Below are 16,837 nucleotides of genomic sequence, written 5' to 3'. Positions count from 1 at the left end.
CGTTGAACACATATTGTTGAACAAAGAAAGGCTATGCATGAACACGGCAGCCCTCATGTTTTTTATCTTTTGTCCTATTAAAAACAAAACTTCAAACGGGCGGAAATAATTGATATATTGGAAGTATGTACCCCCCCCCCCCCATGACCCTCCCCCCCCCTCTCAGGACCCACTCCCCCCCCATGATCCCCCCTCCCACAGAACCCACTACCCCTCCCCCCTAACTCCCTACATGACCCCTTCCACCTCAATAAGCCTCTCCCCCTCCCCCTCCCCCCTCCATGGCCTCCCTCCCTCCCTATGATCCTGTCCCTCTCCTTCCCATGATCCTTTCCCATCCCCCACAACTGACCTGCTGCCCCCATGAACCAGCTCTCTCGCTCCCATGACTTTTCCACCCTTTTCTGTGACCTACTCCCCCCCCCTATTCCCTCTCCCAGCGTACTTTCCCTCTATTGTTTCCATCATGGCGCCTGTTGCTTACTGTTGAACACCTGTTATCAGTGTCCCCGTTGCGCCATCGTCCTGTTGAGAGTACTGTTGACCAGACCACACACTAGAAGGTGAAGGGACGACGACGTTTCGGTCCGTCTTGGACCATTCTCAAGTCGATTGTGATTAGTTGAGAATACTAATCAACGCGTGAACAACTATCCCATATGGACCTGTCGTACCGTTGGCTCACCGTTGATGGCGTCTGTTTACCGTTACAGTGTCGCACCTAGACGGCCCGCAGCTGCGGCTGCGGCAGGTCAGCAGGACCCACATGGGCGCCTACCTCTGTATCGCCTCCAACGGTGTCCCTCCCTCCGTCAGCAAGAGGATCACCCTCGACGTCGAGTGTAAGTAGTAGTGGTGGTTGTAGATACTGGGTCGAGATGGGTTGTGGGGTTGACCTATACACTAACCCCCTTCCTCCCTCTCTCTCACCCCTCACAGTTGCGCCTCAGATGCATGTGCCCAATCAGCTTGTAGGGTCGCCGGTGAGCACGGAGGTCCACCTCGAGTGCTTCGTGGAGGCTCACCCTCGAGCCATCACCTACTGGGAGTACCGGGACGCTATGGTGATGAACACCACACGTGTCACCACACACACACTCGAGGACAACTACAAGATCCATATGGTGCTTGATATTCGAGGTATGGTGACTACCATGTATGGTGACTACCATGTATGGTGACTACCATGTATGGTGGGGCTTGATATTACAGGTGTGTATGGTGACTATCATGTATGGTGACTACCATGTATGGTGGGGCTTGATATTACAGGTGTGTATGGTGACTATCATGTATGGTGACTACCATGTATGGTGAGGCTTGATATTACAGGTGTGTATGGTGACTATCATGTATGGTGACTACCATGTATGGTGAGGCTTGATATTACAGGTGTGTATGGTGACTACCATGTATGGTGAGGCTTGATATTACAGGTGTGTATGGTGACTATCATGTATGGTGACTACCATGTATGGTGGGGCTTGATATTACAGGTGTGTATGGTGACTACCATGTATGGTGACTACCATGTATGGTGAGGCTTGATATTACAGGTGTGTATGGTGACTACCATGTATGGTGAGGCTTGATATTACAGGTGTGTATGGTGACTATCATGTATGGTGACTACCATGTATGGTGGGGCTTGATATTACAGGTGTGTATGGTGACTACCATGTATGGTGACTACCATGTATGGTGAGGCTTGATATTACAGGTGTGTATGGTGACTATCATGTATGGTGACTATCATGTATGAAGCATGGATCACACACACGAGTGTCTTGAGGTGGCGTTGGGTCTATATATATTGGTATCTATTAATGGAAATGTTTGTACAAGACTGGGGACCAGAGGCTTGTGGCTAGCCTCACCCAATTTTTTACTGTAATTGCTGTGGTGTATGGGCCCCAAATTGGGTGAGTTTGAGACAGACTGAGCCACTAACAGACACAGAGACAGAGAGACAGAAACAGGGCCAGAGAGAGACAGAGATTGGGTGTGTCGTCTAGTATCCTATTAATGTTACTCACAAATTTCTTGGCGCAAATATGTCACTTTAAATTGGCGCGCGGCCAACTGTCAGCGGGGCGGAGCCTGAGGGGAGGGGCAGCTCTCGTACCGGCTGCCTCGCCTTATTGACGTACCGGGCACACTGTTCCCTGTCATCTACAAGCGTCAGTTTTCCATTGCTCCTTTTTCCTCTTCCCGAATTGCGTAGTTCCTCTTCCACGTGAAAGGTACGACAAGAGGCATTACCCAATTGTGTGGGTAATTCACAGGAAGCTTCAATAGGAAGAATTCAGAAAGGAACGCAGGACTTGGGACGTGAGCTACCGCACTCCATGACGCCTTGACAACATTTGACCAATTGCATGTCGGCTCGCTAACGCATGACGTCATAGGCCTATTGGTCGTTTCAGATTAGGTGAACAGTTAGCGTGGTTGAGTGTCGAATGACCAGAGCTACGCCAGGTGCTGTCTGACATGACTTAACAAGCCATCATTGAGACCAATCTTTACACAAAATTATCAATGTTAACTTTTGGCCAGTCCTAACTACTGAAACACGGCATGGACAGTGAAGTGTGTGTGTGTGTGTGTGTGTGTGTGTGTGTGTGTGTGTGTGTGTGTGTGTGTGTGTGTGTGCGCGTGTGTGTGTGTGTGGAGCAGGATAATGAGCAGTACCTCTCCACAGACCTCCAGGACGGGGACTTCGGTATGTACAAGTGTATCTCCAAGAACTCCATCGCTGAGACAGACGGCTCCATCACCCTCAATAGTAAGTCATTTGTTTATGAAAACGTTTAGTAATCTGTATAAAACAATTTCTTTGCCTGTTTGCCTATCCAAGGTTGGATCAATGGACCCCATTGCTCCCTCTCAAAGAGAATTGGCTCCCATTGAGACCCCCTTTAAGCCTCTGGAAATGAAATAGTGGACACGGAGTCCATAGAGTTTCATCATCTGTTATACATGTAAAAGGTATGATCTGATGGTAGATTCCCATCATGGGTGTTCCCAGCACTTACCTGTTGCCACTGTTGATGATAGCAACCATGCCACACAACACACCAGGTCACAGTTGGTTAGGTTCACGTTTGTTCCCTCAAATATAAAAGTGTATAACCACACCCTGGCCAACATTACATTTTCTTCATGACAATATTGTCATCCTTTCTTGTACCAACACGAGACAGTAGCCATGTTGACTGTCTCGTTGTGGCGACTATAGAGACAAACTACAGTTCCCAGCATGTAGTGACCCTGTAGTACACACACACACACACACACACACACACACACACACACACACACACACACACACACACACACACACACACACACACACACACACACACACACCCTTGACCTGACGTAGCCAAGACTGCAGTAATCATGAGGTCACCACAAGGGCAGAATCTTTCCATGTTACCAATTACTTCCTCCCAGCACCAGGTGAGAACCGTTGAATTAATCAACTTCTCCCTGATGAGGCATCTGGCAAGATATTATGTGAGCAAGATGAGGAAGATTGGGTTATGAGGCTTGTCATAGGAGCGGACCAAGGGGGTATTTTTTGACCATTTCTTAAAGGTTCCAACACTAATTGTTGAAGGTGTGATGTGTGGTGGTTATGGTGGCTGTGTGGTGGTTATGGTGGTTGTGTGGTGGTTATGGTGGTTGTGTGGTGGTCATGGTGGTTGTGTGGTGGTTATGGTGGTTGTGTGGTGGTTATGGTGGTTGTGTGGTGGTTATGGTGGTTGTGTGGTGGTTATGGTGGTTGTGTGGTGGTTATGGTGGCTGTGTGGTGGTTATGGTGGTTGTGTGGTGGTCATGGTGGTTGTGTGGTGGTCATGGTGGCTGTGTGGTGGTTATGGTGGCTGTGTGGTGGTCATGGTGGCTGTGTGGTGGTTATGGTGGTTGTGTGGTGGTCATGGTGGCTGTGTGGTGGTCATGGTGGCTGTGTGGTGGTCATGGTGGCTGTGTGGTGGTTATGGTGGTTGTGTGGTGGTCATGGTGGTTGTGTGGTGGTTATGGTGGCTGTGTGGTGGTTATGGTGGTTGTGTGGTGGTTATGGTGGCTGTGTGGTGGTTATGGTGGCTGTGTGGTGGTTATGGTGGTTGTGTGGTGGTTATGGTGGTTGTGTGGTGGTTATGGTGGCTGTGTGGTGGTCATGGTGGCTGTAGAGGAAGGCGGGTACACTACAGTAATGATCTTACCGAGTTCCTCTCTCACTTACAGAGACGTTCAGGACAACCTCGGCCCCGCAGACCAAGTCCCATCACCCTGCAGTAGACGGTACTGTCACCCACCCCTAGTGTTGCTGTCACCGCCTTGTCATGCTGCTGTCACGTCCCTGTTATGCTACTGTCACGGCTTTGTCATATTACTTTCACGTTCCTGTCATATTACTGTCACTTGTATCATGCCCGTCACATTCTGATAGTCTACCGTCACTCCCCTACAGAGGACGACCCGACCTACTGGAGCCCAGAGCGCCAAGACAGGAAGGACTCCAAGAGAAAGCTGGAGGAGGAGAAGGAAACGAAGCAGCGGCTGGAGGAGGAGCAGACCAGGAGACGGGCGCAGGAGCGGAGGCGGAACCAGGAGCTGGAGCGTCAGAGGCTGGAACACGACTATAACAGGAACCACATTAACAACCAGGTCACCAGGGTCACCAACGCCCCAGGTGAGGTCACTCCGGTTATCCTGCTTGGCTCTTTACTTTTCCCCCCCCCCTCCCCGCTCAGCTCGTTGTCGCCGTGTGGGGGCTTAGTGGGCGGCTGTCGGAGTGTGATGCTCCTTGGGACAGTCCTCTGTCCTTTTCTAGCCTTGTGCTCCTGCTGCCGTCCTCTCCGATTCTGCTGGGCATCTTTTCCTTTTCCTTCTGTTTCGTTTTTCTCCCCCTCTTCTCCTATCTGCTTGCTGTTTCCTGCCGACCTTTTGCTCGTTCTGGTTCTTCCCTTGGACTTCTTCTATTTTGACGCCCGGGTGCTTGAGGAGGCATGCTCTTGCACCCGTAGAACTGTAGTACCCGACGTTGAGAGCGAGGGGAACCTTTTATTGTCAATCCCCATTTCGTCACTGAACCCGATCTCGACGGACTGTCGGTTTCTTAATGTGGCGTTTGTGGGGCGTATACTCACGACGCACCCCTAGGAGGCCCCGGCAAGATCGGCGATAGCTTCTTGTTGGGTGTCCTGCCTATAATTGTGGCTCCATGGTGGGTGTGGGGGCACATTCGTGAATGAATTCTTCTTTTCGTAATGATGATAAACCCTGTTTTGGCTGCTTCTGGTTTACCTTCTCAGGCTCGTGGGGTGGGCGACCAAGCCCCCGAGTCGGTCCGTGTTGGAAGACCGGGCTCTGTAGCCTCCGCTGCATTGGGCCCCGACCTTGCTCCTCCTTTGGCCTCTCTGACTCCTTCCCCTGGCTCCCCTCCCTCCTCTGTGGTTGGGTCGAGCCCCATGCCCCCAGTGGTGACTACCTCGTCCCCTGGCGCGGCTCCTTCTCTAGTTGTAACTACTGCGCCTTTTACCCCCTCTCTCTCTGGGGGTTCTCACTGCCGTCCTCGTCACGGCCGCCCTCGCTCGATTCCTTCCAGTTCTGCTACCTATCAAGCCTTGTTTGGTCCCGCTTCGTGGGCCAAATATTTTGATCTCCTCCCTCTTGATTCTGCGCCTCCTGACGATTTCTCCCTCCATCGACATCTCGTTGATTCCGTGGATGCCTCCATTACTTTCAACCCCACTCGTCTTGGTACACGTGTCGTTGCTGCTCCTTCTCAGGATGCTGCTTCCCGCTTGGCTGCCTTATCCTGCCTTGGCGAGACCCCTGTTCGGGTTTCGAAGAATGCTCAGTTGAATGCCAGTGTTGGCACTATTTTGCTCCCGCCCCATGTTGCGAACGGTGTTCGGGACCTGCGCGACTGCCACGACGATATTCGTCATATCCTTGCTGCCCAGGGCCATTCTATTCTCCAGGTGGACACGTTTACTCGTCCCCCTCGTGGTAGTCGCCGTCAACCCCTCCGGGTTGTGAAGATTACCTTTGATGGTAGGACCCTTCCTCCCTCTGTCATTCTTGCTGGTGCCAGGTGCTCTGTCCAGGAGTACATTCCTTCTCCTCGGCTCTGCAACAAGTGCTGGAGGTTTGGGCATGGTGCCCTCCGCTGCTCCGGGACTGCTCTCTCTGTCCTTTGTGTGGTGGCAAAGGTCACTCTAAGTCGGAGTGCACTTCTCCCCAGGCTCGTTGCCTCAACTGCGGTGAGGCCCATCCTACCTTCTCCCGTGCGTGTGTCCATTACAAGCTTGAGGCAGCCGTCCTCAACTTGAAGCACCGGGAGCGTTTATCTTTTCCTGAGGCGAGACGCCAGGTTCGCCGGCTCCCGCCTTATGCTAATATCTCTTATGCTCGCGTGTTGCGCTCTTCCTCTCCTCGTCCTTCCCGCCTTCCTCAGACTCACAACCGTTTCCGGGCCTTGGACCCTGATGCGCCCACTGCCCCCTCCTCTGTTCCTTTGGGTTCTCTCCTGAAGGATCCTCCTCCTGGTCCTCTGTCTGGGGTTCCCCTTCCTTCTACCCGGTCTGTCGTGTTTCCTGTGTCTTCTTCCTCGTCTCCCTCCGTTCCTCCTTCCCCTCCGTCTCTTGACTCTCCCCGCCGCCTGTCGGTGTGGGCTGATGTCCATCGCTCTCCAAACGGCCGTCATGTGTGCTCTCATTCAGCTTCTCCTGTTGAGATGCTAGGATCCGTTGCCCAGTACGTGGTTGCTGGAACACCTGTCTCTTCACGTCAGAAGCGTAAGCCTGGCTCCTCTCCTTCCTCCTTCCCGGCGGGTAAGAAGGTTTCGCTTTCTTCCTCGGCCCCTACTTCTGCCTCTCTCACTCCTTCCCCTCCCATTTCGGTGGTTGCGCCCCCTGTTCCTGCTATGGAGGTTTCTTTAGCCCCCGCTTCCCTCTCAGTTGCTGCCCTTGCTGAGGTACGCTCCCCTCTTTCTACCCCTCCTCTTCCTGCTGCTGTCCTTGCCTGCTCCTCTCCATTGTCTCCTCCTCTTCCTCCTCCTCCTCCGGACCCCGCCCGCCCACCTCTGATCTGTTCTCCCGTTTCCTTCCCTCCGTCTTTGCTCAGTTTACCCATGCCCCCTAACCCTGACTTTGCTGACCCTGATATTCTTTAACGTGCTCTGTTGCTCTTTCGCCTTTGTTTCTTCCTTGTTCTCTGTTCTTGTCCTTTCTCTTCTCGTCGTTGTCCATTCTTTAATGGAACGTTCGAGGTTATTACGCTAATTTCCTCGAACTCCAACTTCTGATTTCGCGGTTTTCGCCCCTTTGTGTCTGTCTCCAGGAGCCGATGCTTGGTGCTCGTCCTGGTCGTTTTCGTGGCTATTCCTTTCTCTCCCCCCCCCCAGCTGTTGCTGGGGCTTCTAATTCTTCTGCTCTTTTGATTCGTGCTGATGTTCCCTTTGTTCCTTTACTTTTTCCTTCACCTCTCCATTGTTCTGCTGCTCGTGTCTTTGTGGGGAAATGGTACACTGTTTGTTCCATTTATCTCCCCCCGAGTGTCCCGCTTTCTCTTCCTGATTTGAAACACCTCCTAGACTCCTTGCCGGAGCCTGTGCTCCTGCTGGGTGACTTCAATTGTCGTCATTCTGTTTGGGGTGACGTTCTGACGAATACCCGGGGTCGCCTTCTTGAGCCGTTTCTCCTCTCTTCTTCCCTGTCTCTTCTGAATTCTGGTGAGCCCACTCATTTGGACTCTCGGACTCGCACCCTTTCTTGTCTTGATCTTTCTCTCTGTTCTTCTTCTCTTTACTTAGATTTCATGTGGCAGGTTCTTGATGACCTCCATGGAAGTGATCATTTCCCCATCCTTGTTTCCTTTTTCTCTTTTCGCCCTTCCCTCTCTTTCCCTAGGTGGCAGTTTGCTAAGGCGGACTGGACCCTATTTTCCCTTGGTGCTACTCTCTCTGACCTCTCCCTTCTGCCTCTCTCTCGCGCTCTCCTCCTTTTTCATGACACTGTCTTCAACGCTGCCCTCCGCTCTATCCCTCGCTCTTCCTCCCGGGGTCCACGGAAGTGCGTTCCCTGGTGGAATGCGGACTGTGCTCGGGCTGTCCGCTGTAAGCGTGCAGCCTGGAAGAGGCACCGCCGTAGGCAGACGACCGATTCTTTTCTTTTCTTTCGGAAAGCGAGTGCGGTGGCCCGTAGGGCCATCCGTACGGCTAAACGTGAATGTTGGGCATCTTATGTCTCAACAATTACGTCCGAAACCCCTCTGGCCCAGATCTGGAAGCGTATCCGCAAGATAGCGGGTAAGTTCGTTCCCGATGTTTCACCGGTCCTTCACCTCCATGATACTCTTGTGGCGGACCCGTTGCGGGTCGCTTCCGAACTGGGTTCCCACTTTTCCTCTGTTAGCTCTGGTCTTCATCTTCCCCAATCTTTCCTTCTTCGTAAACCTGTCCTTGAGTCTCGTCCTTTAGATTTCTGCACTCATCTTCAGCTTCCCTATAATGATCCCTTCTCTCTCTCTGAACTTCGTTCTGCCCTGGCCCTCTGCGGTTCTACGGCGGCGGGCTCCGATGGTATTCATTATGAGATGCTTCGCCATCTCCCTCCGAGCACGTCTCAGTATTTACTGAGTCTGTATAATCGGATCTGGGAGTCGTCGTCAGTCCCTGAGGACTGGCTCGATGCCGTTGTCCTCCCTGTTCGCAAACCGGGGTCTCTGGGTACTTCCCCTAAGGACTTTCGCCCTATTGCTCTCACAAGTTGTGTCTGCAAACTCTTTGAACGTATGGTTAACGTTCGTCTGATGTGGTTCCTGGAACACCATCACCTCCTCTCCCCTTCTCAATTTGGTTTCCACAAGTGCCGCAGCACGACAGATGTCCTGGTGAACTTGGAGGTCTATATTCGTACTGCTTTTGCTGCGAAGACCTCCGTTGTTACCGTCCTTTTTGACCTGGAAAAGGTTTACGACACCACTTGGTGTTATCATATCCTATCTCAACTTCATTCTTTTGGCCTTCGTGGTCATCTCCCTCTCTTTCTCCGCAGCTTCCTCTCTCGTCGTTCCTTTCGGGTGCGCCTTGGTACCGCTCTCTCTCTCCCTCTTTTCAGCAATACGAAGGTGTGCCCCAGGGTAGTGTTCTGAGCACTACTCTTTTTCTGGTTGCCCTCAATGGTCTTCTTTCCTCTCTTCCTTCTGGTGTCTTCTCCGCTCTCTATGTCGATGATCTTACCCTTTGTTGTCAGGGTGATGATTCGCCTCTCCTTCAACGCCGGCTTCAACTTGCAATTGATGCCGTGTCGTCTTGGGCCACAGATCATGGCTTCAAGTTCTCTACTTCTAAGACTTGTGCCATGACTTTTACGCGGAAACGGGTTGTTCTTCGTCCCTCTTTGTCCCTTTATGGTCATCCCCTTGAATACAAAGATTCCGCGAAGCTTTTGGGGTTCTTCCTTGACACTCGTTTGTCTTGGTCTCCCCATATCTCTTACCTCCGTGTTGAGTGCTCTAAGGCCCTTACCCTTCTTCGGGTCTTGTCCCATACTTCTTGGGGGGCAGATAGGCGCACTCTCCTTGCTTTACATTCCTCTCTCGTCCTGTCTAAGGTCGATTATGGTTGCCCTGCTTACTCGTCTGCTTCTCCTTCTACTCTTCGCCGTCTTGATGCTTTGCACCATACTGGGTTGCACCTCAGTTCTGGTGCCTTTCGTTCGACTCCCATCCTTAGCTTGTATGTTGACACTGGCTTCCTGTCTCTCCAGGACCGCCGTGATCGCTACTGTCTTCGCTATCTTGCGCGGTCCTTGCAACATCCTTCCTCTCGCCTCTGTCGTGCTTTAACTTTTACCCCTCCTGCGGTTCCTGTTCCTCTTCACCACCTCCCTCTTTCTGTCCGGTTATCTCGCCTACAGGATTCTCTTTCCGTCCGTATTTCTGATGTTTCTCCTCGTGTTGTTCCTTCTTTGCCCCCGTGGAGGGTCCCTCTTCCGCGGTTTTGTACATCCTTGACCCGTGTCACTAAAGCTTTTACCCCTCCTACGGTTCTAAAACGCCTTTTTCTCTAGCACTTTTCTTCTCACTCCCGCTCCGTTTCTGTCTTCACCGATGGGTCTAAGTCAGTGGACGGTGTTGGCTACTCTGTTGTTTTTCCTGATCGCATTTATATGTGTCGCTTGCCTCCGGAGTCTAGCATCTTTACAGCGGAACTTTATGCTATTCTCTATGCTCTTCGTCTCCTGCTTTCTCGTTGTCAGTCTTCCTTTGTAGTTGTTGTTGACTCTCGTAGTGCCCTCATGGCTCTCGGGTCCTTTAATCCAGTTCATCCAGTAGTTGTCGAGATCCAGCATTGGCTGTTTCTCGTTCACAGTAAATTTAAGTCGGTTGAGTTTTGTTGGGTTCCCAGCCATGTTGGTGTGTCTTTAAATGAGCGTGCGGATGCTGCCGCCAAGGAAGCTGTCCGCTCTTGTCCCATCTCTCGTAAAGGCATTCCGTGTTCCGACTTTTACCCGGTTATCCATTCCTCAATCCTTACCCGTTGGCAGGCTTCTTGGTTGTCTGTTACTGGTAACAAGCTACGTACTCTTAAATGTTGTGTTTCCTCGTGGCCGTCCTCCTTCCACCGTAACCGGCGGTGGGAAACAGCTCTGGCGAGGTTGCGTATTGGCCATACTCGCTTAACCCATGGTCACTTGATGGAACGCCGTCCTGCTCCTTATTGTCCTAGTTGCATTGTCCCTCTTACGGTCGTGCATGTCCTTCTTGAATGTCCTGACTTCCAGGACGAGCGTGTGTCTTGCTTTCCGACCGCCCCTCGCGGTCACCTGTCCCTCGATAGAATTCTTGGTGACTCGGATACTTTTGATATCGTTCGCCTTATGCGTTTTTGTTCTCGTATTGGCATCCTTCGTGATATTTAGCGCCCTCTGATTATTTTGCGTATTTGATGGTGCTACATAGCCTTCCCGGTTTGGTGCCTTCTTTTGATAATTACTTACTTACTCATTACTGTTCCACTAATTGTCTAGAGTGGTGTGTGTTCCAGCAGAGGTAGTCCATGGTTTTCTGTTGTCCAACAGAGCATGTAATACCAAGGCTGTATACAGAGGTTATCATACCACATCATTCCCAAAGTGGTATGTGAATAACCATTCACATACCAGTGTCTACTAACAGTTTAAACCCAAACAAACCCCTCCAACCACTGGTTCCAACGAGGTGGCACCCACCCCAGTCCTGGATAAATGCACTCCATCCCGAGCATACATGTCATTTCTTCCATAGTCGTGTTCCTAGTTATCAATGAATGATATTGCATTTGATTTACAATATTTGTCCAGTCGGCAATTAATAATAATAATAATGATAATAATAATTTTTATTTAGGTAAGGTACATACATAAAGAGATTTTACAAAGTTTGTTGGCTTTATAGATAGAGCTAGTACATACAATGCCTAAAGCCACTATTACGCAAAGCGTTTCGGGCAGGAAAAACATTAATGACTAAAGCTTAAAACTAATGGGTAAAAAGAAAAGATGTGATGAGTACATATAAAAAATAGAGGTAAAAGAGGGGGGAACATTGTTGAAAAAGCAGCACAAATACAATTACAAATTATTACAGAAAATTACATTCAAACAGCGTTGATTTGAAAAACAAAAAAAACAAAAAACATACATGGGTTGACAACAGAGGGGTAAGGTGGGTTACAGGGAATTTATTAGGTATAGCTTCGTTTTTAACTTAAACTGGTTGAGAGAGGTACAGTCTTTAACATGGTTGGGAAGGTCATTCCACATTCTGGGCCCCTTGATTTGTAGAGCATTTCTGGTTTGATTTAGTCGTACTCTAGGAATATCAAAACTGTATTTATTTCTGGTGTGGTGCTCATGGGTTCTGTTACAACCTTCTATGAAGCTTTTGAGATCAGGATTGGCATTATAGTTTAGCGTTTTATATATGTATAATACACATGAGAGAATGTGCAGTGACTTAATGTCTAACATATTCAGAGATTTGAGTAGGGGTACCGAGTGATGTCTGGGGCCAGAATTGGATATTGTCCTAATAGCAGCTTTGTGTTGAGTAATTAGAGGACGTAAGTGATTTTGGGTAGTAGAGCCCCAAGCACAAATACCATAGTTGAGATATGGATAGATAAGGGAGTAATAGAGAGTCACCAGGGCAGGGCGTGGTTCATAATATCTGATCTTAGAAAGAATGCCCACAGTTTTTGAAACTTTTTTTGATATGTTTAGAATGTGTCCCTGGAAATTCAGCTTGTGGTCAATGAGAATGCCAAGGAATTTGCCATCTAATTTGTTACAAATTTGGGTATTGTTTATTTTGAGATTTATTTGATTAGAGGATTTATTGCCAAACAGAATATAGAAAGTTTTGTCAATGTTAAGGGTGAGTTTGTTGGCAGTTAGCCACAGATGGACTTTATTAAGCTCAGTATTTACTGTGGCATTTAGAGCAAGGGGATCAGGACTGGAGTAAATGAAGGTTGTGTCATCAGCAAATAGAATTGGTTTGAGGTGTTGGGAGGCATTTGGAAGGTCATTAATGTAGATGAGAAAGAGGAGAGGGCCAAGTATGCTGCCCTGGGGAACACCAATGTTGATGGGTAGTGTGGGAGAAATTGTATTATTCACAGAAACACATTGGAGCCTGTCAGTAAGGTAGGATTTGAGGTATTGTAGGGAGTGTCCTCTGACACCATAATGATGTAATTTAAGAAGAAGGTTTTGGTGGTTGACAGTATCGAAAGCTTTACGCAGGTCCACAAATAACCCAACAGGGAACTCATTTTGATCAAGAGCTGTATGAATCGAGTTAAGCGTACTAATAAGTGCATCGTTAGTGCTTTTTTTGGGTCTGAAGACATATTGGCAAGGGCTAAGTATATTGAGTTTGGCTAGATAAGAGTAAAGCTGCTTATAGATTAGTTTTTCAAAAATTTTTGACAAGTTTGGCAGGATTGATATAGGTCTGTAGTTGTTAACATCTGTGAGATCACCACATTTGTGGACAGGCGTTACTCTCGCTTTTTTTTAAATATCTGGAAAGGTTTGGAGTTCAAGTGACTTGTTGAAGAGCAAAGCAATAGCAGGGGCTAAAGATCTGGAGGCTTTTTTGTAGATTAAAGTTGGTATCTCCTCAAGGGCACCAGACTTGGTTTTAAGGGAAAGGATTATCTCATTGACGTCAGTGGAATTAATAGGCTTTAGGTACAGAGACTGGGGATAGTTACCTGTAAGATAGTCCTTAATGTCAGTACTGGAAGATGGAATATCATTAGCAAGGGATGAACCAATGGAAGAGAAGAACCTATTGAACTCAATAGCAGAATCAGAGGCTGAAAGCTGACCATCGTTATTAGACAGGAGTGTTGGTTTGTTATTTGACTCCAAGTGCCGACTAGTCAACCATTCATTTCCAACTCTCCTTCTTGGAAGAATTCTACATATAATTGGAGTCCCTCCCTTACATATTGACCTTAATTTACCCGAGGGCCACTATCTAGTGCAATCAATGAGGACAGGAAGCCGGCGGCTTGTCAAAGGTCTTCCTGGATTTTTAAATTCAGCGGTTTTAAATGTTGATGCAGAGGTAATGTGTGTAGATCATCGAGCATAAACGTGTCAACAAAAAGGGCCTTTGAGTCTGACCTCGCTTGTTTACCAACAAATGGGAGCTGCATTAAAAAAATGTCAACCAAATCGTATGAACATTCAGACGTAACTTTGACTATAAAGAAAGTAGTTACTCATATAAATCTCTGGTGCATCCTCCACTTGGATCATTGTATCCGCTCATGGAGACCTCGTCTTCAGACGCTCATGGAGACCTCGTCTTCAGACGCTCATGGAGACCTCGTCTTCAGACGCTCATGGAGACCTGGTCTTCAGACGCTCATGGAGACCTCGTCTTCAGACGCTCATGGAGACCTGGTCTTCAGACGCTCATGGAGACCTGGTCTTCAGACGCTCATGGAGACCTCGTCTTCAGACGCTCATGGAGACCTCGTCTTCAGACGCTCATGGAGACCTCGTCTTCAGACGCTCATGGAGACCTCGTCTTCAGACGCTCATGGAGACCTGGTCTTCAGACGCTCATGGAGACCTGGTCTTCAGACGCTCATGGAGACCTGGTCTTCAGACGCTCATGGAGACCTCGTCTTCAGACGCTCATGGAGACCTCGTCTTCAGACGCTCATGGAGACCTCGTCTTCAGACGCTCATGGAGACCTCGTCTTCAGACGCTCATGGAGACCTCGTCTTCAGACGCTCATGGAGACCTCGTCTTCAGACGCTCATGGAGACCTCGTCTTCAGACGCTCATGGAGACCTCGTCTTCAGACGCTCATGGAGACCTGGTCTTCAGACGCTCATGGAGACCTCGTCTTCAGAGACACATCACCTTTAGAAAAGTTTTGGAATGACAAAAATCCTTCCATAACTAAGTGGACTCTCGCACCAGGGCAGGTTGTGGGCCACAGGGCTGGCAACAGTGCAGCTAAACAAGTTAAAATCTTAAGGAAGTGACTACAAGTGCCTCAAGGAAGTAAAGAAAACGGGGACTGGTCAAGTCGTATACTGCAATTTCGGATACCGGGCTAGAAACAACTTGTTCACTGAGAAGTTTGTACATACAAACCATTCCGTTCGTATCGCATCTCGTATCGGGCGGATCTCATCAAAAGTTTTAAAATACTCCACAATTTGGATATTATTGACCCACACAACTTGGAAAGGTGAGATGTAACACCAACAAGGAGCAACGGTTTCAAACTCAACAAGCTATAATGAATCACATAAAACTGGTGAAGTTTTTCCCCCACAGGGTTATAAACCCATGGAACCGCCTACCCGAAGACGTAAATGCCAACACTTCAAATTTAATCTCCAACTCTATAAAATCCGGACAAACTGGGGAACCTTTGACACCCGCTGGCTTCCTGTCCTCGTTGAGGCCACCAGAAAGATATTGGACCTCGGGTAAATAATTTATCTTCAGGTCCGCGTGCAGAAAGCAATGTACAACATATTGCAAAGTGAATGTCAAAGCTGGCCCGTGTGTCTAGGCACAGCTTCAGCGGCATAAATTATCACATTTCCCAAATTTAAACTGCGCATATTTTCATATTTATTGGAGACTAAATTTGAATTTCCTCTTCATTTCCAGCTGGTGGGAGCAAGAGCGCCTTCCCTTGCAACAGATGGATAACAGTCTCCTGCACCATTGTCTACTTGTTAACCTTGTTTCTCCATTAACAGCTGGTTATCATCGTAGTTGTTTGCTTGTTTGCTCGCATTATTGTACACTATAGATCCGTTAGCCTCAACTGCCCCCCCCCCACCACCACCACCCATTTTTGTCTTTATACATTTTACGGGTAATTTTAAGTCGAATCACATAATCATGTCTTTATTTGTGTATATATTGATCATTAACACACACACACACACAGAGTACATGTAAACATATACATACACACACACATACTCAGGTGAGTACAGACACACACAAATGCATGTAAGCATATACTCACACACACCCAGCAGAATTTTAGCCATATATATATACATATTATCTTAATGTACGCAATCTATGTAAATAAAATGTTGTTTGAATGAATGTTGCCGCTTGATTTCTGCCCTACAGATAAATTAACACGAAGACAATTTAATTGTCAAAAGAAAATCTTCGGCGCCTTAAACAGGAAAGCACGTAAAGTTCATAAACAATTTTGCATTGAAAGTAATGGAGCTCCTGTTTCTGGCGGGTCCTTGGTGGCTACTACTTGACAAGCTCCAGGTAGTTCAGAACCTGACCACTCCTCTTTAAAGAGGCGCAAGAGACTGTAGAACACTAACCAAGATTCACTAAGCAGTTACGCAAGTACTTACGAACGTGTACATCTTTCCTCAATCTTTGACGGCTTTGGTTACATTTATTAAACAGTTTACAAGCATGAAAACTTCCTAATCAACTGTTGTTATAAACAGCGTTTTGGTGCTTCGGAGCTCATTAACTGTTCAATAATTGTAAACAAAGCCGCCAAATATTGAGAAAAGATGAAAAGGTTCGTAAGTGCTTGAGTAACTGCTTCGTGAATCTGGCCCTGCAGAAGCCGGAGGGCAAAAAGACACAGACTCACAAGACGCTTTACTCAAGAAGGTCAGCGCCACTCCCAGCCTGGCTTCTTATATCGGCAAGAGATGGAAGGCCTTCTCCAGTAATGTGCATTAGCGTTTAGAGCACCACTCACGCTACTATGATTCACCGGATTAAAGTCCGGTTTAGAGGAGGAAAGACCCTTCACCCGGCCCCAGATACTGTTGAAAATAGTCGCCACCGCCAGCGCAGCGCCAGTGGACATCTGCGCCAACTGAATTAGTGCCAACATTTGTCCCTTCCTCTTATGGTCTTTGTACACACATTCTTATAAATACAACTTATTTATACATAACTCTGGGGCATCCTATACAGCACCAGGCGGTGAATCACGAATGTTGAGAAGAACGAGAACACAGAACGGCGGACATGTTGCAGGCCTCGGGATGGGTGGCTGAGGTAGAGTGACTGTCAGCGAGGAGCACGGCCCGCGTGCACCAGTCACACTCAGGCATGTAGCCAGTCTGGGCTCCACAGCTGAGTGGGCCACGCTGCAGATCCACAAGGGCTGCACGCCCACACCTAGTGACAAGGGGCTGAAGGCAACTAAACAGAACACCCAGTCACCGGCGACGCTCACCGAATACACCGAAATAACAAACAAATAATAATAATGCATTCTGTCGTGGGACAGGCA

The 16,837-nt window shown here is 48.6% G+C and overlaps 1 protein-coding gene across 1 annotated transcript; it reads left to right on the top strand.

The window, feature by feature from the left end:
• Nucleotides 1-692: 692 nt before the first annotated feature.
• LOC123745614 (lachesin) lies at nt 693-15,660 on the top strand. Its single transcript, XM_069312116.1, has 6 exons — nt 693-842; nt 940-1,140; nt 2,702-2,785; nt 4,249-4,305; nt 4,475-4,696; nt 15,208-15,660. The coding sequence occupies exons 1-6, from the start codon at nt 767-769 to the stop codon at nt 15,294-15,296; spliced, it is 729 nt and encodes a 242-aa protein (XP_069168217.1). The 5' UTR covers nt 693-766; the 3' UTR covers nt 15,297-15,660.
• Nucleotides 15,661-16,837: the final 1,177 nt, after the last annotated feature.

This window comes from Procambarus clarkii, chromosome 71 (genome assembly GCF_040958095.1).
Source record: "Procambarus clarkii isolate CNS0578487 chromosome 71, FALCON_Pclarkii_2.0, whole genome shotgun sequence".
Lineage (NCBI taxonomy): Eukaryota > Metazoa > Arthropoda > Malacostraca > Decapoda > Cambaridae > Procambarus > Procambarus clarkii.
The sequence above is the reverse complement of the archived record's forward strand: the minus strand, read 5'-3'. Positions and strand labels throughout refer to the sequence as shown.